The sequence below is a fragment of the Cucurbita maxima genome, unplaced genomic scaffold, assembly GCF_002738345.1.
Source record: "Cucurbita maxima cultivar Rimu unplaced genomic scaffold, Cmax_1.0 Cma_Scf00001, whole genome shotgun sequence".
NCBI classification, from domain to species: Eukaryota; Viridiplantae; Streptophyta; class Magnoliopsida; order Cucurbitales; family Cucurbitaceae; genus Cucurbita; species Cucurbita maxima.
The window spans coordinates 2,386,511-2,410,857 of NW_019272017.1; the positions used below are offsets into that span (position 1 = coordinate 2,386,511).

Genomic DNA, 24,347 nt, shown 5'->3' on the forward strand with positions numbered 1-24,347 from the left:
TCTAATGTTGAATATGGGGTTTGAACTGTTCCATTCAAACTGTGACACACTCAACTCTAATTGGTTGTTGAAAAGTTCGTGTCCCGCGAACAAACATAATTCACTTGGAAGATACGAAAAATGAAAATGCAAGTTTATATCCTAGCTCTCCACATATGTTTTTCATTATATGAAAGCATTAGTGTGTTAAGATATACATAACTTTATGTAAGAGGCATATATTAATAAAACTTTATGCAAAAGGCCTAAATTAATAAAACGTGTCATTTTTGTGTGGGAAACTTACAGGTGGATGGATTATTATTTCTCTCTGTTGGGCTGTGTCCAGATCTATAATTCTTCGGCTTAAGGTACTGAGAAAGCTAATAGAAACAAGAATATCATAACGTGATTCATAATCCAGTAACTGTAATGAAAGTAATTGAAGGTAATAAAGAAACAAAGCAGGTCAAATCAACAATTGATAATTTTGGGAAATCCAAAGGACAACCGGGTACTATGTGGAAAAATAGGATGGTTCCCTGAACAGCTAGGAATTTTTTTATTGTATCTACCAACCTACTAAAGTACCCAGAAATTCTCTCTCCCTACTGAACTTCACCCCCATAGAATTGCTCACATGTGTGCTTCTACTGGAGATCGCTCAAGTACCTGCAATGTAAAGCAAAAGGAAAAGCAATAAGAACTAGATAAGACGTGAACATTTTACAATTTTAATTCATGTTCTTTGTAAGAAAAGAACACTTGTTCAATGATGAAATGCTTCATGACTCTGAAAGATATCACAAAAATATCATCCACCGAAAATGTTATGCGCTACGGTTCCATATCTAATGAAAGCCTTGTTTCTTTCATTATATTGTATCACATAGACTACCGCTACCAGTAAATAATAGTAACTGCTACAAGATATGACATAATTACCAACCGAAGTTCCCTCAACCAGGAAAACCTAGAGGGGTAAAATCATGCAGTACTAATGAATAGTAATTGATACGATTTACATGATGAAGAGAGAAGCTTGTATTAATTTCAGTTCAACTTACGAGACCCAGAAATAATAAACAACGGAGTATGCAAGTTATCAAGCTCCTGAACCCTCTCGTACATTTATTTCCAGCTAAACAGTACACTTAGCAAAAAACAACGACCAGAATTTCTAGGGAAGTATAACGAGGAGGGTCAGCACAAAATCTTTATGCATGACTGAATTGAAGTATCATCCATCATGGCAGAAGGTTTGAACATCATCCTTGATAATAATCTTAGAAGATGTTTGCCCACATCAACCTCAAATACATTTTTCTAAGAGAATTTAAGTGAGCGACTTATTTGACTCACTAATTATCACACCTCAATATTTCTTCATTTCCTCCATTGAAGGAACTAAATAAATATACAACTAAAAGAAGTTAAGTTGATCAAACAGGACCAAACATTCCCTTCTGTCTTCCCATATGGATAAATCTTTCCTCTTCACCCACCTCCAATGCATATATCTAAAATTTTTATGAAGTTTAGAAAAGTGCACATAGAATACTGCTAAAAGTGAAAAGAAAGGGGGAAAGAATCAAAAAGCAAAAAAAAAAGGGACCTACAAATGTTGCGATAGTCTCCTGCTTTCGAATGATAGAATGTCCACGTGCATCACCCATCTTTTCCATTCATTCCTATCAATCCCAATCCCAATTTCTTCTTATTAAATAACATTTTAATGGTATAAAAATAACTGCTTCAGTTATACCACACCATATGATCCAAACACAAAAATTAGCTGAAACATTACGAGATCATGACTATAAAGATGGCCATGGTGAACAATGTCACGAAGAAACATTTACTATATGTTTTTCATGTTTCCCATAAGCAAGACTCACAAAGAGGATACTAGCGATCCTGACAAAGTACGGCAGAATGTACCGTGAGACAGCTCGCAAAAAGCCCGTACGCTAACACATAGGTGTGATGTGAGGCAGGTAGCACCCACGATGTGCATGGACAGAAGAGACTGCGTGCATCCCAGTTCTCCCAAATTCCTGGAAAGGGCAATTCATAATAAATAAATAAAAGTCAATCATGCCTGTAACTCATGAAAGCAATCCAGAAAATTGAAATCAAGCACCATAGAGAGAATATTAGAAAGATTCCCTTCTTAATAAGAAACTGAATTATAAACAAAAAAGCAAAAAAAAAAAAAAAAAAAAAAAAAAAAAAAAAAAAAAAAAAAAAAAAAAAAAAAAAAAAAGACATCAAAGTGTGGAGAAGAGGAAACCACTGCCTAAAAGGAAAACAAAAAAGAGCCTTCCAATCAAGGTTGGTCATGAGCGAGAATAATGTGAGAAATTTGTCGATCAACAGATGGAATAGGGAAGACTGGAATGGAATGGAGATGTTTGTGGGCTTCCCTTTCATGTGATTAAGAACTTGGAGACCAGCAGAGTTGAGAATGAGAAGTAACCATTCATTTAAGAGAAAGACTTCTTGTTCTTGAAATGAACCAATGATAAAATAGCCACTGAAACCTTCTTTGGTTGGGCCATTGAAGGCGCCATGGAGGAGCCCAAGTCCACTGTATTGACAAAAGACTGTGATATCACCAGACACCAACTCTCAAGACCAAGCTGGTGAAATATGTTCCTCACAAAATTAACAACTGCCAAGAGTCATTGGTTGAAAGTGTAGCTAGAGATATAGCAAAAGCCCTTAAGAGATTTTTTCCAGAAGGGGCACACTGGGACCGAGTGTGTCGCCTCATAAATTGGAAGATTCATTTTTTTCTTTAGGAGGTTCAAGTCTTCAATATGGTGACATAGTGGATAATTGTTTAAGGCATGGTTGTTAGAAGAAAATATAGTACATGCGACTTTGGAAGTTCAAAAAGGCTAAAGCTAGGGCTCGAATTCCTTGGGTTCTCAAGTGCATTGGGCAAGAAGCAAATTGAAAAGGCTAACCGGCCTTTTTTCACCAGCTAATCACAAAGAAAATATGATGGGTTCTTTTTTCCTCTTTGGTATATTTTGAAACAATTGGTGAGGAATCTCTATGGTAAGGATACATTTTACAAACTGTCTTGTGGTTCTATCTCAAGATCTTTCTTTGTCATGAACACCCTACCCCTATAATAATGGTAGAGTCGGTAGAAGCTCCGGCTAACAATGGTAGAGTAAGAAGTGGCTACTCCCTTCTAGAGTAATATGTGGTAACTATTGTTGGAAAGTATGGGTGTAAAGGTACAGTTCAGTTTGATTTCAGCACCAAACCAAAGTAGAACCGCTAAAAATGTGAAGAAAAAAATAAAAATTGAGCCAAACCACCATGGTTCATAACAAACCGATCCTAACCAGTTAGCCAGCGATTTAGTCGATTCGATGCATTCATTATGGGCCTAAAGCCTCCGCATTAAAGGAGTGCATGTAATTAACTTATCATAAAAATTTTGGTGCATAAAGAGGTTTAAAATTTCTCCCTCAGAAATACTAATCTTGCATTGAAGCCAAATTGATCGAATATATTGTATGTTAAAGTTGCAATTTGTAGTTTATACATATATTATCGATCGATTTGGGTATAAACGATCAGACCATGCCAAACCCAGTGCCGATCATACCAATTTTTCATAAATGAAAAGTTGAACTGCCAAACTGAATCAGTGGCAATTTTTGGTTGGTTTAATTGGTTTTTTTATTTTTCAATTTTTCCTTACACCCCTATCTACAAAAAACAGAGATGTTCCAAAAAAGGGTCTATTTAATTATTGAGAATACTTGTCTGTTTGTTTCTCTCTGGAGCTCGAAGCTCAAAATCATTTTGAACCTACATTAACCTCCTTTCAGTAAGCTCCTAAAGTGTTTGACATCATATAGACTATAAGTTTCTTATCCAGATTTCTTCATTATGCAAGCAAGAATCATATGGTTGTTGCAAAGAGGGTTTTGAGATATTTGAAAGACACATTGTCTTTTGGCATCAAATTCAACAAAGTTGAGAGCTTTGAGTTTGCAGTGTTATTCATATACTGATTGGATTAGGACATTGGATGAAAAGCACCTCTGGTATTGTTTCAATTTGTTCACGGTGTTTTTCATGGTGTTCAAAAAAGTAAGATATAGTATCCCAGTCAACTGCAGAAGCATTGCGAAAATAGCAGTAGTGAACTAAGTAGTATGGTGGAAAAAGTTGATGCACAACTTGAATTTAAAGCAAGAGGAAAATGTGAAAGTGTTTGTGGATAATCAAGCTACTCTAGCTATTTTAGTTATATTAAATTGCTAATTGTAACATTAAAGTTCATTTATTATGAGTTGTGATTGAATGAAATTGTAGATTTTCTCAATTCATTTTAATGAACTCAGGATCCTTCATTTGCATTCTCTCGAATTCAACTCACCAACTCACCAGGTTCGACACTTTCATGCCCTTAATTCTCTCCTCTCTTTCATACTCATTTTTTAGAACTCCCAGATCTCCTTTGATGGCTTCAAGGCCATAATTCTGCTGAATATGGCAAAAGGCAAAACTGCATGTAGGCAAGCGAGCCTTTGCCTTCATGGTGACCTTTTCCTTGTAAGTTTCAATTCAGTTTATTGATGAGTTATTAAAAAGTGGAGCAACATCATAGTCCTCCTCAATTGCTTCCAACCAGTAGTAACCTTCCATGCAGACTTCCATTCTTATAGGCTTGGTAGTTTTCACCATCAAACACAGGTGGAGCCAGCGAAAAAAGGTTGCTTGATCCTGAGTGCATCTCACTTAATTCTCACAAGTGTATCACTCAATTCCCTCGGGGACATCTCACTAATTCTTACTCATAGGCCCCTTAAGAATTTAAGGCTCTGAAACAAATTGTTAGGGACAACAAAACCTTCCGTATATATCCACATTGATATGGTATTATTCACCTTCGACATAAGCTCTCATGACTTTGTTTTTTTGTCTCACCCAAAAGGTATCACAACAATAGATTTTTTAAAATTTCCTTAGGAAAAACAAAATAATATTTTGTAAAGTTTATATGGAGGGTTTATTATATATATAAATATATATACTAAAAAAATAAAGAAACAAGGTATGGACGGGGAATGGGCTAAGGACAGAGAACATCCTACTCCCACCCCTATTCTCTGCCGCGTTAGGGCATCCCTATGGAAAAATGAGCATCTCTAGTCATCTCTTAGAGCTATAGCCATGATCTCCCCCTTGTTTACCCAATGCGGGACTTTTGTCATAGTTACAACAATCCTTTCTTCGAACAAAGTGCCACTAAACCTCAAATAATCATTTCATTTGTCCAGCCCTTTAGCTTCACCAAGAGTTTTCTCTTATTGAGGATAAGTCCTCTTCTCCATACCACACTTGTTCGACATTTGAGTGTTCGTCCACAACACTACATAACTAAATCATTGAGACTCACCGATTCTTTGAGCATCGGAAAATTCTACTAACACGACTAAGTATTTCCATTATTGCTCAAGAGAGGGGGGAGAATTGGGAAAGTCTACAATTTCATTCAATCACAACTCACAAGCTAAAAATAACTACTTACAACGGTAAACAATAGCAACTTAAACTAACTATTACTAACAAATTCTCTCATATTTAGATGTGTGGGAAACTACATACTAAGAATAGTAAAGCTACCCACTTTTCAATACTGTAGGGGCAGGGCAAAGAAAGAGATCAAAACGACATAACAGCCATCTGGCATCAAACAATTCAGAATTCAACAACACTTCTAATCCATTCAACAATTCGTTTCGCACTGAAAAACTTGTGAAGTACCTGGAAGTTGAAAATGAAAGCCGACGAGATTGAAGACGAGGTCGAGCGGCGAGAGGTGGCGGGCGGAGTCGAGGAAGAGAAGGAGCCGATCGGAGAGAAGAAGCCCTAACAGTAGAAATCAGGGAGCGAGATAGAGATCCAGAAGGGCGCCAAGCCATTTTAGCAGTTCAGCTCTTCGTTCGATCAAAATTCAGCAAGACGAACCGATGTCGAGGTTTAGCACACAATGAGCAGCACTCAGCAAGGGTTTTACGAGGGTACGGATGCCTACGAGAAAAATGCTATGGTGGGTTGCATTCTATGGACTTAGATGTGGCTTATGCATAACACACCGCATGATTGAAATCAGACGGCCCGATCTGATTTCTGTAAATTTAATGATCTTTTTTTTAAAAAAAAAATAGTTTAAAGAAATAAGTTAGTTTAAATAACACAAATAAAACCAAATTATTCAAATAAAATAAAAAAAATTCCTCAAAAAAACATACAATTGTTGGGGACCACTTCACTTACACAACCTCCATCGTCCACCGTTGGCTTTTACTTCCACAGTGCACCTCTAACGACCGTGCACAACTATCGTTCGTTACCATTCTAGTGACCCTCTCACAATAGCCGATAATCGGCTTTAATACTCTGTCTATAGTAGTGGGCTCCTTTCTTATGGAGGCTCGTGGGTCTAACCAACCCCGAGCTAACTCCATCCTCACTGGTTTCCCTTTCCTATTCCTTTCTTATGGAGGCTCGTAGGTCTAAACAACTCCGAGTTGACTTCAATAGTAGTGGTTTCCCTTTTCTATAGTAGTGGGCTCCTTTCTTATGGAGGCTCGTAGGTCTAACCAACCCCGAGCTGTCTTCATCCTCAGTGGTTTCCCTTTCCTATAGTAGTGGGCTCCTTTCTTATGGAGGCTCGTAGGTCTAACCAACCCCGAACTGACTTCATCTTCAATGTCCTCAGTGGTTTCCGTTTCCTATACTGACTTCATCTTCAATGTCCTCCGTGGTTTCTGTTTCCTATAGTAGTGGGCTCCTTTCTTAAGGAGTCTCGTGGGTCTACCCAATCCCAAGCTAATAATAGTCTCTTTTGCCAATTCTACAAAAGCTAATGAAAAACGGACCTCTACCTATTCTTCAAATACAGGACTAGCACAGTGCAGTTTTAAAGTGGTGGATAGGTCGGGCTCAATCAACATGAACAGATTCTCGGGTGGAACCTCATTCGCTGCAACAGCACACAACGAGTGCAGAACAAACTATATAAATTGATCAAAATATTTATCAAATACATTGTATTATCAAAAACATAGTATAAAGAAGTGGTAATAAATAATTGATTAACAATCATTGTATGAATAACAAAATGAAATGGTGAGCAGAAGAAGCTTTTCTGTGGCTGAGTATCTCATCATTTTGGTAGAGAGTATGTTCCAACACATTTCAACAGCTTATTGAAAGTGTAAACTTTCCCAGATGTTAAATTTGCTGCTACTTTAGTCCCTCTGTAATGTAATGTTGTAACCGAAATTTGCTCCGACGTCCAAACACCGACTTCGTTCAGATCTCCCCCCGTCCAGCAGATGTTCACTGTCAAGCCACCCCGTGCCTTCAATCCTTTAACGCAACCATAGGGCCAGACGTCACGGGGAAGAGCGGGAAGCAAGTACAGATCGTTCATGGTGCTCTGGACTAGCATTTCGGCAATGGCGGCCGAGAATCTGATACGACCGTAGCAACCAAGATATGTTTAGATTGCTGGTAGATTATCAAATGAAAAGGGTGTTGATAACTTCTTACCCAAAGTTGGCGTCTATTTGGAAAGGAGGGTGAGCAGTGAACAAGTTGCTGTATAGACCGCCTTCGTAATCACTTTCGTGATCTGGGTCCACGAGATCGAACAAATGCTTGACCATTCGGTATGCGTGCTCGCTGTTCTGAAGACGAGCCCATAGAGCTATTTTCCAGGCAGTGGACCATCCTGGACCTTCCTCTCCTGTTTCATATTAGAAGGCTATGAGGACTGTTGCTCTTGGATTCGGTTAATCATCGACATTGGCACGACACAATCGCCCAAAGGACTCGACAGCCTAAAGTAAAAGATAATTTCAAGAAGATGATTGACAGGTACCTCTTTTATGAAGAGTATTATCCGCAGCTTTCGAGACGTTGGGAGTTTTCTCGACAGTTATAGTGTGTCCTGGATACAGCCCGAACAGGTGCGATACATGTCGATGATGCACTTCTCGGTCCTCAAAGTCAAGAGCCTAATCCAAGCCATGTCGAGTTAGGGCGGTCTACGTAATTCTAGGATGTTTCTGGTAAAGAGACGTGATACTTACATACCCATTCCATAAGTGAACCATCTCTAGCTATCTTGTAAGGTAAGAGCCTAGATTGAGCCATCCGGACCTTGTTGATAATAGCATCCTTGCTTTTACCCAGAATCTGTTAAACAGGTAAAACTTCGAAAAACCGTAAACAAACACGGCCAGTAGGTGAAGTAAAAAAGTTTTACAGTTTACGAGCACGATGAAAAAAATTTCACCTCTGCAGCAGATACGATGGATGAGAAAACCTCTTTTATGATAGCGATATCCATTGTTGTTGAATAGCTTACACTTGCAGGTTTGCCATCAGGAGCTATAAACATGTGCTCGGGGGATGTTGATGGGTTCGTTTCCAAATATCCGTCCTTGCCTTCGATTAGCCAATCCAACAGAAACGACGTGCATCCTTCCATCAGAGGATATGCCTTGTTTTTTAAGAAATTCTGAACATGATTGAATTATATAAGATAATGAAGAGCAATTTTGTAATAGCTCAAGCCCACTGCTAGCGGATATTGTCCGTTTTGGTTCGTTACACATTATCGTCAACCTCATGATTTTAAAACGCGTATGTTAGGGAGAGGTTTCCACAACCTTGTAAGGAAAGTTTCGTTCTCTTTTCCAACTAATGTGATATCTCACAATCCACCCCACTTAGGGGCCAGCGTCCTCGCTGGCACACCACTCTGTGTCTGTCTGCCTCTGATACCATTTGTAACAGTCCAAGCCCACCGCTAGCAGATATTGTCCGCTTTTGCCCGTTACGTATCGTTGTCAGCCTCATGGTTTTAAAAACGCGTATGCTAGGGAGAGGTTTCCATGGGATCTCACAATCCACCCCCTTGGAGGCCCAGCGTCCTCGCTGGTATACCGCTCAGTGTCTAGCTCTGATACCATTTGTAACAGTCCAAGCCCACCCCTAGCAGATATTGTCCATTTTGGCCCGTTACATATCACCTCACCTTACGGTTTTAAAACGCGTATGCTAGGGAGAAGTTTCCACACCCTTATAAGGAATGTTTTGTTCTCCTCTCCAACCGAAGTCCATCTGCTCAAACTAAGCACTAAACAAAGGACAGCCACACAATTGCAAGCAGGAACTTACTTTGTCCATTGTGTAAGTGTAATGCTCCCACAGATGGGTACAAAGCCATGCTCCACCCATTGGCCATAGAGCCCAAACAGCCTGTCCTCGATCGGGAGAGCTTTTCGCCCAAATATCCGACACTTGATGAGCCACCCAACCACTAGCTTCATAGTTCACCTACAAGATTCAAGAACACGTGAGGACAATAACACAGACAAGGTCGAGAATGTTCGCCCATAATGGATAGTAACAGCCCCGAAACGGCCTTAGGCTATCGATCTTCAATACACGACATATGAAGCTGAGAAGGTACAGATGCTTACTTTAGCAGTCTTGCGTCCATTGACAGACAAGAAGGAAGTGAAATCAAACAATGGCTCCTGGCACTCCCTAAGGTTGCAGGGAAGGGCTGGCCAATAGTTCATTTGGAGATTAATGTTCAAGTGTGGAGCACCACTGATAGAAAAGAAAAACGGAACCATATAAGCATCTAACGTATGAGAACGGTACGTAGAGAATGAGTTACGGTTCACTCGATTCACTTACTCCCATGCTGGTTCGATGTTCTTGTTCCATATACCCTGAAGGTTAGCCACCTGAGTTCCAGGTCGTGAACAAGAGATAAGTAGATATCGACTATATTGGAATAGCAGTTCTACCATGGATGGATCTTCATCGATCTTAAAAGATTTTACCCTCGCTGCAGTAGACGCTACTCGAACTTCCTTTCCTCCAGAGCTAGTTGAAGAAGATCCATTCTTAGAGCTCTTTGAAAGATGCAACGAAACACGGTGAAAAAGACTCTGGTAGTCATTCAAATGTCGGGTGTAAAGATCCTGATACGACATGTTTTTAATCTTCTTCATTGTAGCAAGCGACTCCGAAGAAGGATCCTTCCCGGATAATGAAGGGTCTGTAAATGGCCCTTGAAACGAAGACGAAGCCACCAGATGCAAGATAGCCCAATCCGAGCCATTAACCTTTAACTTCTTTTCGTTTAAATCGTGTATTACTCCGCTGCCATCACTGACCTGTAAACTAAGAACTGCAGAATATTGAATTCCCTTGGGATGTTCGTCCAAATCCATTTTCGGAGGGATCCTCACGCCTCGACAGCTTCCTTGAAGCATGATCAGATTTTGACCATCGTTTACATGCGAGCTATGATGTAACTTGCTATCCATCGACACTATGAACGACAAAGACCCTGGTTTGCTCGCAGAGATCTTGGTTATAATCGCTTGATCCGGACTAGACGCAAAATGCTCCCTTGTAAATTCTACATCACCCACAGAGTACTTCACTCGTGCTGTGGCTGTATTCAAGTCCAATTCTCGACGATAAGTCTCCGAAATATACGACTGATGCGAATCATCAAACTCGAGCTTGATATCACCCAGGAGTTGATAAACCTTCATGATCACAAGATTGTTAGTATAGCATAATACTCATGCAAACTGCTTCAAACTTAACGCTCTATACGGTTTTCAGTATGATAAGCCAATGAAGACAACGATAATCGATGCCTAGTGAGTAGATCTAATCAATGCAAGCCGTTTAAGAGAGCGTGGAAGGCATACGAGTAACACAAGATTAGCTTACCAGCGATTAAAACAACAAGATAACAAACAACATTCATAGGGGGTTGAGAATTACATCAGACGGCTTTCCTGATAGCTTGACCGCAGCTTCGGTAGCTTCAGCATATTTTCCATCGTCGACGAGCTTTCTAACCTCTCGTAACGCAACGGGCGCATCCGAATTGGTATAGTCCGCAGGAATTCCCGTCCAAAGAGTATCCTCTACATGAATAGCTTCAGAGTGCATAATTGAAACTAAAAGTAAAGCAATGCATTACTAAGTTGACATGAATCAGTAGAGTTCTGTTCATTACATAAAAACATATTCCCAAAAACTTGGAAACCAAATGATTTATGACACCAGATCCATCCATTCAAGCTCCGCAGTAGAAGAACAAGCTATAATTCAAACAAATCTGACTGAATCAACCGCCTAAACACTACCAATAGCGAAGAAATCTTGAAAAAATGCATATCAATCGCGAAAATTCAATATAAAGGGTTTTCCCATTTAAAGAAACCCAAATAAATGCCATAAAATCACACAAACCCATTTGATTTCTCAGCATATTACAGCCAAATACACCTTGATTTCTTCCAAATTAGTTAAAACAAGGAAGAACAGAGGTATAATGAGTGAAAAGGGGCAAACCATTGAGCTGAAGAATCTCAGTGTCAACACCGCCCCAAACCATCGCGCCAAGCCGCCCATTCCCAATAGGAATGGCATCAGTCCAGTGTTTAGCAGGGCCATTGAACGTAAGCTTCAAAGGGTCGGAGCTGTCCGCCATGGAAAAGGGGAAACAGAGAGGAATAAAAAGCACAGCAAGAAGAAACCCATTACCATGGAAATGGGTTTTCAGCATTGGAAGCAACATGAAGAATGAAAGTGAGAAAAAATCGAAGGGGTGAGCTTGAAAATCGAAGAAAATGGGGAATTTCTACTGTTCTAGAGTGCCATTTTCATCATTTAAACAAACGCGCAGAGGCTAAAAAGGCTACAGTGCACGCGGTACTAGGAGTGGTGACAGAGCGATGGCTCACGAGAGACCCCAAGTTGATATCAGATCAATAATCTTTGATTCATATTTTATAGTATCAAGGAAATAATCTTGCCAAGCAAAGGCGGTGCTTTCTTTTTTAATTTTTATTTTCCCAACACCTTCATGTGCTGTTCTGTTGGTGGTCTTTCCATGTCATGTTTATGTTTATAGCCCCTAATTTTAGTCTAAATTCTTCAAATTTTCATTACTTCATTTTAATTCCTAAATTAATATATATTTCTTTTATATATATATATATATATATAATTTTAATATCAATAACTCTGATTTTTATAGATGAAATAATGTTGTGAATATATTTTATTAATTTCATTTGAAAATAAAATTCAATGTTATCATTTAATTAAATAATTAAATAATTATTTTCACTAATAATATATATATATATATATATATATATATAAACATTAAATTATTTTCAAATAATCACGTTTAGACATAAACATTATTATGGGAACTAAATAATCTCATTTAAACTAACAAATCCAAAAGGCACGGGGGCATGTCCCCCAACTAATATAACATCAAATAATTATTAAAAACAGCTAAATATAGTTAAGGATAATATAATAATTATTAACAAATATTTTAATGTTTTTACAGTAAATAATTGCTTTTTGATTTATAATTCATTAATAAAAATGTTTTTTTATGACGTAAAATTACAATATTTAAGTATCTATAATTTAATTGTATATAAGTTTTTATGAGTCATGGTCAATGTGACGTAGTAGGAAGAATAATAATTATATCTACGTTGTAGGTATGGTGAATATGGAGAAATGTTGACTCCACATTAATTTTGATCACCTAACATTTCGATTCTAATTCAATCATACAGCTACGAGTATCGGTTGTTAATATTTATGTCACGAAGTTTCGTAATGATTTGTTAATTTATATTGAATGATAAAAATAATGTATGTGTAGTTTAGGATTGTGTTAAAAGAAAGTTTCGTGAAGGTTTTTTATACGGATGATGAAAGCTTGTCGATCCTGTCGAAATTATTCACCATCGACACCTCACTCCTTGTACCACTCTTGCACAATACTACCATTCCAATTTGCCTCCTGGCCTAGCAATTAGTTCATCGTATTCGTCTTTGTTGTTGTCTTCATTGCTGGCACTTTGTCGATCAGCCCAAACTCACTGCCCCAAATTATAGCTTGACTCATACCCGAACCCAAGATACAATATGTCTTTCCTTTTTGTTCCATGCAAGGGCGGAGAGGTCGGAAAATATACTCTTGGTAGCTAGTAGCGCGTGTGACCACATACCCACAACCGGCGCGTGAGTTAGATACTGTAGCCCAACGCAGATATCTCTGAGGATGATGACGATGAAATTGTTTCCCTGGTGGTAAATATTTATTTATAGATATATTTATGTTTTTTAAAATAAAATATCCCTAAACTATATTGGGCCAAGTGGCCCATACGAACAATACTGGGCTGTGGCCCATACGAACAAAACTGGGCCTCATTATCGTGAAGTAATAAACGTGGAAAAGGGACTTACCTGGCCCAAACAGCACTCAAAAGCCCTAGAAACTGAAGCGATCGAAATCGAGAACCAGACGGCGGAGAATTTCGATCGGAGAGAAATGGAGAAGGCCCTGCGAATATACGCCGAGGTTCTGAGGCTGGTGAGGCGGTTGCCGAAGGATTCGAGGCCTTACTACGCTAAATACGCTCGAGAGAATTTCGTCAACTACAGAGAAGTCGATGCGAACGATGCCAAATCCCTAGAAGAACTCTTCAACAGAGCTTACAACCACTCCGTTTGGGTTCTCAACAAGGTTACACTCTAATCCTTCAATTAATCTTTCAGTTTCTTAATTGTTTCTGTATCGATTCGCGTTGATTGCATCGGTCCGATCCGTTTTGAGCGTTTCCGGTGATTGGCAGTATTCGGTGAATGGATCTGCGGCGGACAAGCTGAAGGAGATTTGTAATAGCTCCTAGTTAGTGTGCGATTTCCGTCATTTGTTTGAAATAATGCCTCAAAGGGATCGGCGTTGGCTTTTGCCCTTGCAACTCCGGCTACTACTGCCGCCGTGGATTCTGGCGAATTCGTTGCCGGTACGCTTTTGGAGGATTATTGAATTAAAAATATTTTTATGTTATTCACGTTGAAAAATAAGGTTTGCAAATTATGTTTATAGGATAATTGAGACTAAGTTGTCTATTTAATCAGATAATTGTTTATATAAATAAATAATATTTTATTTAATTCTTATAAATTGGTTAGTTATTTTTTTTCATTAAATTAAAATATTAACGTAATTTTAATAAACTTTAAATTTTTGGATTTTTAATTTATGTAACAATCCATTTTAATAATTATCCTCGAACAAATAATTTCTATATAAATATATAAACTTTTAATTATAAATAATTATATTTCAAAATTATATACAAAGTATAAACTATTTACTAAAGTAGAATCTTTAACTAATTTTAATTAATTGTAGTTCGTTATTATTAATTATATATTGAAATTTAATTAATAAATTATATTTTAAATTTATGATATATGAACAAACAAGTTAATTATTGGCTAATTAATTAATAATTTTAGTAAATATATTGTTAGTTGATTTAATAAACTTTTATTTCTAAAAATAATTAAATAAATTACCATCAATTTATAAACCGGAGCTTAAAATGTCAATGTCAATGTGAAATGACTATATACTAACATTTTTGTGACTTTTATACTTGGAATTTTATTTCTTATTGATTATATTATGTGAAATTGTTCGATAGTTTTCTCTAATATGAATTTTCTCACCAACCAAGTTGAACAAGTTGCTCATTCTAGATTTGGTCGTCGATAAATAAGTCCATTATGGACTTTTTATTTTTTCACTTTATTCTATGCGTGGAAAATACAAACAATATATAAAGCATTGACTTTGATAAGTTTCTCGAGCTATTCCATCTCAAAAAAAGTCAAATTATTAATTATTTTCCACTAGAGTTATTTAGGAGATCGATTTTGGTATTAACAACTATGGAGTGGGAAATATGATGTGACCTTCCAAAGGTTTAGGTAGAAAAAGGGAAGAAATAATTAACTCATTTATTTAACTAAAAGTTTTGACAATTTCAAGGAGGACAAAAATGTAAATATTTTAAAGTGTGAGAGAAGAGATTTCGATCCCGTGTAGGGGACACCTTCTTCGTGTTCTTGTTTCCTCCCTAAATTTTTGCGGGAAATTTGTTATTTTTTTCATAAATGACTTGGAGACGTTGGTGGTTTAGTGATATCTCTCATAACTTTGTTGCAAATACTTTATAGAGGCCTTAGGGCTCCTACTTAGTTCATATGATTAAGCTCCATAATACAACTCACTCATATCCATTCCGTGGCGTGATATCCCTCATTGGCTAAACAATCACTTAGTTATGTCAGCATGTTCATGTAACATTTGAAAAATGAGAATTTTTTTTGGTACTAGCCCACCATAGCTTGTAAACCTTCATTGGATATCTCCCGATTTAAATAATAAGCATTTTTTATGTGAGTGGACGCCCCTTTTGCCAATTCCAAGATTGAAGTAGATGTATTCGTCAAATCACTAATCCAGAGTCCATAAAACACTGAAAATAAAAGTATATATCAAGAATTAAAATATTCAAAATTTGACTTCTAGCTCTCGTATTTTATTGTAGAACTAAAATAATGTATTTCAAAGTTTGGTTCAAATCTCAATCCCACAAATAACTAACCTATACTAACATTAAATGATTCAATAATTCAGGACTTTATATCTATAGATGATAGAACTAATTATCAGTTAGGTTGAGTACACGACATTATTAATTAATCAAAGAACATGTTTTTTATTATAAATTTTATGTTATTGTTTTACCATATCATATAATTGATAATATATTTATAATTTAACAAAAATAGATTGAGTTATTGATTTATTAATATTTACTCTTTAAAACCAAATAAATTATTCTCCAAAAATAAAAATAAATAGGAAAGAGAGAGAAAACTACATTTTAATTGTTTTTTATTATTATAATTAATTAAAATATATAATATTTGGATCGTATAGTTGTTAGAAAATAATTTAAACCACTTAAATGACGTAAATATGACGTATACCCCAATTCCTAAATTTAAATGGACAGCGATCGATGCCACGCGGCGTAGTATGATTTGAAATAGAAGTGGACCAATGGTGAAGTGCGACGTAGGTGATCAAAACCACTCCGCCTTCACCAACCCCTAATGCTCTCCACCTTCCATGGTCGAGACGTCTTCTTCATCTGTGACTTTAAGTTTCCTTTCCTTTACTTTCTTTCCTCAAATTCTCTATTTATTTGCTTCCGATTCATTCCCATTTCACCAACTCTGTTTCTCTCTCCCTTCCATTTTCTTCATCCATATTCTTCCTCTGTTCCAAGAAAATGAGAAGCATTGAAGAACAGAGAACTGTAACAGGGTTCGCCGCCAAAGACCCATCCGGGATTCTCTCTCCCTACACTTATTCTCTCAGGTTATACTCTGTTTCTGGATCTTCGTTCTTCTTTGAGTTTCTCGTTTTAATTCTCTGATTTTGGATACTCTGTTGCAGAGACACCGGCCCTGAAGATGTTTTCATTAAAGTGATTTGCTGTGGAGTATGCCACTCTGATCTTCACCAAATAAAAAATGACCTCGGCATGTCCAATTATCCGATGGTTCCTGGGTAATTAACTTCGCTGTTCTTGTGGGATTTACTGGTTTTGTTTTGGATTTAATTTGTTTTTTGGAACAGGCATGAGGTGGTCGGAGAAGTGGTGGAGGTTGGGTCGGATGTTGGTCGGTTCAGAACAGGGGAGTTGGTCGGAGTTGGGTGTATTGTTGGATCTTGTTCGAGTTGTAATCCCTGCAATTCCGATAAGGAGCAGTATTGTAACAGGAGAATCTGGAGTTATAATGATGTGTATCATGATGGCCGTCCCACCCAAGGCGGGTTCTCCTCCGCCATGGTCGTTCACCAAAAGTAAATTCCCCTGTTTCTCCATTTGAAATCCTCTGTTTTTGTTAATTTTGCGAATTTCGAGGTTGTTTGTTTGATGGGTTTTGTGGGTTTTTTTAGATTTGTGGTGAAAATCCCAGAAGGGATGTCGCCGGAGCAGGCGGCGCCGCTATTGTGCGCTGGAGTGACAGTGTACAGCCCGTTGAGTCACTTTGGGCTGAAACAGAGTGGACTCAGAGGCGGAATTTTGGGGCTAGGCGGCGTGGGGCATATGGGTGTGAAAGTGGCGAAGGCTCTGGGTCACCACGTGACGGTGATAAGCTCGTCGGAGAAGAAGAGGGTGGAGGCTCTGGAAGATCTCGGCGCCGATGAGTACTTGGTCAGCTCCGACAGTACTCAAATGGAAAGAGCCATTGATTCGCTGGATTACATCATCGACACAATCCCTGTTTTTCATCCTCTCGAGCCGTATCTGTCACTTCTGAAACTCGACGGCAAATTGATCTTGATGGGCGTTATTAATAAGCCATTGCAATTCGTTTCCCCTGTTCTTATGCTCGGTAAATTTCACAAAGTTAATCTCGCCGGCAATGGTGCTCTGTTTTTAACTCTGTTTTAAACTCTGTTTATTTGGGGATGAACAGGGAGGAAGACGATTACAGGGAGCTTCATCGGAAGCATGACGGAGACACAAGAAGTGTTGGATTTCTTCAAAGAGAAGGAGCTGACCTCCATAATTGAAGTGATAAAGCTTGATTACATTAACAAGGCGTTGGAGAGGTTGGAGAAGAATGACGTCAGATACAGGTTCGTCGTCGATGTCGCCGGAAGCAAGTTGCCTCAGTGAAGCTGATCGGAACCAGGCGGAGAATCTCGGGAGAGAAGAACGGAGTTATGATTTACTTTGGGTGGTCGGAGAAATTCTGTATGCTTCGTGTACTATGAACTTGAACGAACATGTCTTTTTATTGGTTTCATGAAATTGTTTTGAACATGTTCTTGTAGTTTTATGGGATTGTTTCATAATAAATGAAAGTGTTTACAACTTAACACATTATCTATAATTATTATACAAAAATAATAAATGTTCGAGTGAGGAAGGAGTGACAACAATCTAAGCGATATGAATAAAGCTTATAATTAAATTTGATATGAGTAAAACTTACCGTGGGGGAGAGATTCACTTTAAATCTTAGTTACTAATTTCATCAAACAATTATTTAATCAAAATCAAAGTGTTAAATTTGCGGAATATTCCTTATAAGTGTGTGAAAACATCTTCCTAGTGGATGCATTTCAAAATTGTGAGGTTGACGGTGATGTGTAACAGAGCAAAGTGGATATTATTGGTTAGCAGTGAGATTGAACTATTACAAATAGTATCAGAGTCAAACACCGAGTAATGTGTCAATAAGGAAGTTGGCCCCAAAGAGAGTGGATTTATTAAAGGGTGTGAAAAAGTATGCATTTTAAAAACCATGTGATTAATGGCGGTACCGAGCTAAAACAAACATGCTGGCCAAATCTAATACTCACCATGGCTGCTATGCGTATGCTAAGGAGCCCAATATATGAGGGGCCATAATGAGCATCAAGATAACCCAATTACGTAATATACAGAAAAAGATCAAACAAATATGAACACAACAAGAATGACCGAAACCCACAAAGGAATAATCAGAAAGTGAAAATTGTCTCAAATTTCTGAAACAAAGGAAGTGTGTGCATTCCTTCCTGTTCAAAACAAATTCAACACATGACTAATGGCTCCAATGGTTTATACAGAATCACAGAAATTCAAAGTTTCAAACCCTAATTATCATCATCTTCTTCCTTAATTTCTGATTCCTTTTTACCCTGCCTTTCTATCTTCTTTCTCACTCATTCGTTGCCGTTTTCTATATTCCGCTATGTAATTCCTCACCTCTTCTTTAATCATCAATTGCATTACAGACAGAAATTCCTTACCACAACGCGCCGATTTCGCTTTCGCCTCCTCCGGCAATGATGAAATACTCTGCTGCTGCTGTCGCGGAGGCGATGATTCTGTTCCTGGAAGAGATAGGCTTAGACGAGTCGAAGGCCTTTTGTTCTGACTCGGAATCGAATCGTTCGTATCCGATCTTGATGAACTCAAACACTGATTTCCAATCGAAATCGTCGATCCATGACTCGTACACTCAGTTTTTATCTCAGCAATCGAAGAGAACTTACGCTTCAATGTTGAATTCCAGTGATTCTTAATCGCGTTGTCTGTGCGTCCGTTGAGTAGTCTCGCGATTGTCGCCCACTTGTTCCCGTGCTTAGCGTGTGCTTCGACGATGACCTCGTCCTCCTCCGCAGTGAACGCCTGGCGCTCCACGTCAGGACAGAGCTGATTAAACCACCGCAGACGGCAGGATTTCCCCGACCGGCCGTGAATCGACTGACCGATAACGGACCAGTTCCGAGCGCCGTAGCGCTGCACTAGAATCCTTAGCAACTGGTCTTCCTCCGGGCTCCATTGGCCCTTGACCCGATCGATGTCCCACTCTTCAGACGTCATCACCGATTCGATTCTTCCGACACAACGACAAAATCAACCGTCGAGTCAAGGATGGTGGAAGACAAAGAGATATGAATCGACCGTCGTGTGTGGCGGAGGGAGAATGGTTCCTCCGGCGAGGCGGTAGTGGGATTGCGGAATAGAACAGAAGAGGGTTTATAAAGCTAAGGGTTAGGCTAACTGATAGAACCGGTTAACCGGCTTTGTTCTTAGAGTAATGTCAACCGGTACTTCCAGTTACAGTCCATCGTGTATGGCCAGGTAACGACCACGTGGCTGCCACGTGAGCGCGGATATCCAAATGTAAATTGTCATAACTAAATAATATGCATTTAATTTTAGTATAAACTTTTATTAATTAAATTTTTTATATGATTTATTTGGGGTCTAATTAACCTAAATTTTTCGGTCGGGTATCCTACACCTCGTGTTCATGATAGCACTTTTAACGTGCTTCTTTCACGGCATGCTCGGGTCAGACTATAATATAAAATTTTATTTTTTTTATTTATTCTTTTAAAAAATAAACTTGGTGATTTTTTAAAGGGTAATGTATAAGGAAAGCTGGAGAATCCAGGCTGGCAGAGATGTTAAAATGGGTGGTGCGTTGTGTGCCGGAAAATAGGGGCCGACGAATCTACCGTTAAAAATCCGTTACATGCAAACCGACGGTTTCCTTTATTTATTTCTTTTTGCATTTTGGCTTTCAATTTTTATATTTATTTCCATATTTGCTTCTTTTAAATTTTTAAAATTTAAAATTTTATTTTATGATTATTGCTTTTTATTGGAATTAAAAGGTTAGTTTACTATTTTAATATTTTATATCAAATTAATGTTTTTATCCGTAGTATAAATTAAATTTGAGGTATTGGAGGAAGCGTTCAAAAGTTCATAACGAAATTGATTGGCTTCTGCATAAAAAAAGGACACCCAGTATTGTTGTCGTGGCTCGACACTTTCTGATACTCGAGTTAGTTACATACTATGAGATTATGTAGGTTAAATATGTAACAGCTCAAACTCACTACTAGTAGATATTGTACACTTTGACTTGTTACATACTATCGTCAGTCTTAGGTGCTATAAGTTAGTTACATGCGAACGAAACATTTTTTATAAGAGTATGAAAACCTCTCCCTAACATACGCGTTTAAGAACCGTGAGACTGACATTAATATGTAATGGGTAAAAGCAGACAATATTTGCTAACAGTGAGTTTTAGTTGTTATATGGTATCTTTTGTATGAATATGTTCTAGGTGTTTACGATACTCGGTTGCTTTGACTATCGTGCTAGTTTTGTAAACAAAGTCTTTCCCCTCTCGATAGTCGACGTGTCCCTCAACTTGGTTTTCGAGCATTGGGAGAATATTTTTGCTACGACCATTTGGGCCTCTTAGTTTGCTTCAGTCATGCTTTTGAGTCGAATCAACGTTTATCAGGATGTCGTTTATAACTCGTAATATGAGTTCATATATTTTTTTATAATGAATATTTGCATATTGTGTTCTAGGACCATGGCACCACATCGTCGTTGCATATTTTGGCATCTCAACTGTCATATCCATATTGTCGTTGCCACCTCACACAGCGACATCAAGCAAATGCTCAATACAATTCCCTCAAGTTTTCTAAGTGTTTGCCACGTCACGATCAAAATAGCCACATCATCAAAAATTGAAATGGTAAAAAGAAAAGGTTAATTATGCGAAAATAAGAAAATATAGGGCAAGTATTATAATTTCCCGAAGTTTTGTGGATTTCTGTAATATCCTGTAATTTCGGGGAAATAAAAGTAATTTCACATTCAAAATTATCAAATTTAAAATGGACCTGTTGTTCAACACAAAAACTGTCAGTTTAATCGAATTCGTAGGGCGTGGAACGGAGGCGGCGAAAATCCACAGCTCTTCGACGACCGACAGAGATAAAGAATCGGTAGTTCACTGGAAGGTCGAAGAAACATTGCTGTTAGGGTAACAACCAGAAATTTTTGTTGATTGTTAGAGGAAATTTTCACAATTAGGGTTTTAGGGTTTCTGGAATACCATGTCAACCGGCAAGCTGAAGGATGGGGACCGTCGGCTGGTGATTCCGATGCCCCCCAAACCGAAATCTGATACCCAGTTGGCGACAACCGAGTCGAACGCGCTTGTGGCATATACGCCGCCGGTGAAGGAGGAGGATGAGGATTTGGAGGTCAAGCTCCGAAGAATCATCGATAATGTTCCTGTTCGTGTCAGCAACACGTCTGGAAGCTCTGCTGGTTCTGGTTCCGGTGATTTTCACCAGGTACTTGAGTGATTTATGTTGTTTTATATTGCGTAAATTTTATTAGTGACTTCTGTCTTCGTTTTATTCTCTCGTGGGCGTGTTTTCATGATGAATGGATATAAAATTGTACCATTGCATTACTGGGAGTGGTTAGCAACGAGTGTGATTCCTATCTTAGGTCTTATGATATGAAACAAACTGGTTTCCGTATATTACAGGTTCTTTAAATTCTTGCGACTGTTAGATGGTAATGAGTGGAAGAACTGATTATTGGGGGAATTAGGCTGGGTGTGAACAACAATATTTCCCTTACCAAAGGTGTGAAAATCCAGACTATTATTGAATAAGGAAGTTGCCCCTTTCTTTGATGGAAATTTGAGTAAACAAATTCCTAGATTGGGTTTAGCTCGTGGATGATTTTTTTTTCTTTGAATATACCGACGAAGGGGAGACATAGGGTTGGTGGGATGATTACAAAAATGTTCATAAGCGAGTTGGAAAAGGTAGAATCCAAACCTGGCAAAAAGAGAGAACGTACCTTGTAGGAGTACAACTTTTAGATTTATGAGATTGGATGTTTGTAGATAATTGTGAAATCAGAACACTTAACTAGCTTATTGTTGTGGATCTCGAATTGTGTATTTGGCTCACAGTCGGATACAGGATAGTCGGTGTTCTTTTTAACTGGATGAAGCTTTTTTCATTTACCATCTTAAAATGTTGTTATTATGCGAGTGAAATATCTTATATTTGATTAAAATGTTGTTATTAATCGTATGCTCACTCGGGAGTAGCATAGCAACTTAGCATTAACTATATGCTAGTTGGTAGTACTTTCTTTACGATCAGATAATGTCTATGCTGAAGCTAAGACTTAGTGGCTTCACCTTTTAGATTTTCACAGTGAAGAAAGTTTAAAATTATGGTGTGCTAGTCTGAGATTCAAAGCTGACTGCTGCCAAGCAGAATTTGATTTATTGGAGAGTTTGAAATGGATTGGAGCGATGATTTGTTCCACGCACTCGAATTTACGTATGACCTATCAAAGTTAGGTCGTTGTGGATATCATTAGGAAGTAATGATCGTGGAGTAGCAGTAGAGGGTTGACAAGTACTCTGTTTGCAAGCATGCTCTGAAATCTTAGCTCGTGAAAATGCAGCGCTTGCTTTTGTTGGTTTTTGGTGTCATCTAAGAAGGGTTAATGTCATTTAATAGAAGTCAAAGGAAGTGGTTTATAAAAATACTGTTCGACGTGAAAGAAATTATTTTTAGTCTGGTGTTAAATGGGTCTTTCATATTTCGAATCTTGATGTAGTTAAGAAAGGCAATGTATTACAATGGGGAATCGAAAGTTTTTACCTACTCAACCTCATCTGATGATTCTGATATGTGTTTAGGAAAGAAAGTCTCCACTTGTGTTGTTAAGCCGACAATTTTCATTTCAGATTGTAAATGCATCAGGCCTTTTTGTTTGATCTATTTATTTTCCTCTCCATCCTTGATAATGAGCAACTGTTTGCGAGTTTGTGGAGTCTGTTTCAATCGTTATATATATACTAATACGGGCCTGCCCATTAAATTTTCGAATGACAGTATAGGCAAATGAGGCGAAAAGAACAAGACAGACTTGCTAGAATGGACGTTGATTATCAGAAAAAGAAAGAAATAGCCGAATTCAATATGCGAAGGGAAGAACGGTTGAAAGCTGCCGAGGAACGCACTTCAAAGAAGCGACTAAAGCGTCAAAAGAAAAGGCAAAGAAGAAAAGAAAAGAAGAGCAAATTGAATTCAGGTGGAGGAGATGAGAATCAGAAAGATGCATCCTCTGGCGAAGAAGGGGATACCGATAATGGCGAGGATGAAGCTACATGATTCGTTATTCTCCACCTGGAATCGAAGTTTGAACTCTTAGCCTCGAGATTTCAGACGAGCCATCTAACCGGAGACAGCCACCAGTTTGCCTACTTGACATTTTACGGGTCCGTAATTCCTTATATAAATTGTAGTACCTGGAATCTGGCTTTTGTGTTTTTATTGCAGGTGGGATTGGAAGAATGTTGGATTGAATACACAATTCTCCCATCTTCCCACAGGACCTCTATCTTTCTCTCAATTGCATGGCGCTGAAATGTGTTAGCAGAATATCTATAACATTATTACATGTAGAACAGATTGACATAATATTAGTCGAGTCCGATGGATACTCATGATTGTGTTATAATGATTCGTTGCTTATGATGTATGAACAGAGGGGACGTTGATCTACGATCAGTCAACCCTGACATGCTCGAAGAAACACTGACTATATCATTCATATTGAAAACTCATTACGCTCATATCCTGTCGCTTAGATGCTCTCGTGGGCCTAACATAGCACGAAACACATCTCTTAGGTGCTCATACGGGTTTAGTGTACCCGTGCACAATCCCTCTGTAGGAGAACGATAATCTGGATTTTCCTCCCTATAAGTATCTCATACTGACTAATCTTATAATGCTTTTCTCAAATATTTAGTATTATTATTACTAAAAGTTTTTAAGCATCTTCTAAAAAAATTCCTATAAAGTTCCTGCACAATTAATTTAATTAGTTATAACATTATAATTTCAATAAACAAATTTTGAAGTTTGAATTTTTTTTATAAAAAAAATCTCTTTTTTTATTTGATTTAAAATTGAATTTGTTCATGTTAAGAAGTACAAAAATGAA

At 37.9% G+C, this 24,347-nt stretch overlaps 6 protein-coding genes across 8 annotated transcripts; 3 read left to right on the plus strand and 3 right to left on the minus strand.

The window, feature by feature from the left end:
* Positions 1-363: 363 nt before the first annotated feature.
* LOC111482036 lies at positions 364-6,047 on the minus strand. Of its 3 annotated transcripts, XM_023127672.1 has the most exons (4): positions 5,779-6,041; positions 1,921-2,036; positions 1,599-1,670; positions 364-651 (listed from the first exon to the last, which is right to left on the minus strand). In XM_023127672.1, exons 1-3 carry the CDS (start codon positions 5,934-5,936, stop codon positions 1,648-1,650), a joined length of 297 nt encoding a protein of 98 aa, XP_022983440.1. In that variant the 5' UTR covers positions 5,937-6,041; the 3' UTR covers positions 364-651; positions 1,599-1,647. The 3 variants fall into 3 exon arrangements, with proteins under 3 accessions (XP_022983440.1, XP_022983431.1, XP_022983447.1); XM_023127663.1 differs by lacking the exon at positions 1,599-1,670 and having other exon boundaries at positions 1,878-2,036; positions 5,779-6,047; XM_023127679.1 differs by lacking the exon at positions 1,599-1,670 and having other exon boundaries at positions 5,779-6,040.
* Positions 6,048-7,025: 978 nt separating this feature from the next.
* Positions 7,026-11,822, minus strand: LOC111478832 (alpha-L-fucosidase 2-like). The gene is made up of 10 exons (XM_023123325.1): positions 11,422-11,822; positions 10,846-10,991; positions 9,736-10,601; positions 9,513-9,645; positions 9,208-9,366; positions 8,321-8,545; positions 8,119-8,220; positions 7,904-8,039; positions 7,573-7,768; positions 7,026-7,493 (listed from the first exon to the last, which is right to left on the minus strand). Exons 1-10 carry the CDS (start codon positions 11,645-11,647, stop codon positions 7,184-7,186), a joined length of 2,499 nt encoding a protein of 832 aa, XP_022979093.1. The 5' UTR covers positions 11,648-11,822; the 3' UTR covers positions 7,026-7,183.
* A 1,541-nt stretch (positions 11,823-13,363) lies between these two features.
* LOC111482114 (LYR motif-containing protein At3g19508) lies at positions 13,364-14,040 on the plus strand. The gene is made up of 2 exons (XM_023127777.1): positions 13,364-13,633; positions 13,743-14,040. Exons 1-2 carry the CDS (start codon positions 13,439-13,441, stop codon positions 13,797-13,799), a joined length of 252 nt encoding a protein of 83 aa, XP_022983545.1. The 5' UTR covers positions 13,364-13,438; the 3' UTR covers positions 13,800-14,040.
* Positions 14,041-16,185: 2,145 nt separating this feature from the next.
* LOC111480679 (cinnamyl alcohol dehydrogenase 1-like) lies at positions 16,186-17,869 on the plus strand. Its single transcript, XM_023125846.1, has 5 exons — positions 16,186-16,351; positions 16,430-16,543; positions 16,613-16,840; positions 16,937-17,376; positions 17,461-17,869. Exons 1-5 carry the CDS (start codon positions 16,263-16,265, stop codon positions 17,661-17,663), a joined length of 1,074 nt encoding a protein of 357 aa, XP_022981614.1. The 5' UTR covers positions 16,186-16,262; the 3' UTR covers positions 17,664-17,869.
* A 562-nt stretch (positions 17,870-18,431) lies between these two features.
* LOC111481371 (transcription factor MYB44-like) lies at positions 18,432-19,510 on the minus strand. The gene has a single exon (XM_023126764.1). The coding sequence runs from the start codon at positions 19,359-19,361 to the stop codon at positions 18,669-18,671; it is 693 nt and encodes a 230-aa protein (XP_022982532.1). The 5' UTR covers positions 19,362-19,510; the 3' UTR covers positions 18,432-18,668.
* A 1,672-nt stretch (positions 19,511-21,182) lies between these two features.
* LOC111481671 (PRKR-interacting protein 1) lies at positions 21,183-23,929 on the plus strand. The gene is made up of 3 exons (XM_023127234.1): positions 21,183-21,655; positions 23,231-23,593; positions 23,644-23,929. Exons 1-2 carry the CDS (start codon positions 21,413-21,415, stop codon positions 23,507-23,509), a joined length of 522 nt encoding a protein of 173 aa, XP_022983002.1. The 5' UTR covers positions 21,183-21,412; the 3' UTR covers positions 23,510-23,593; positions 23,644-23,929.
* Positions 23,930-24,347: the final 418 nt, after the last annotated feature.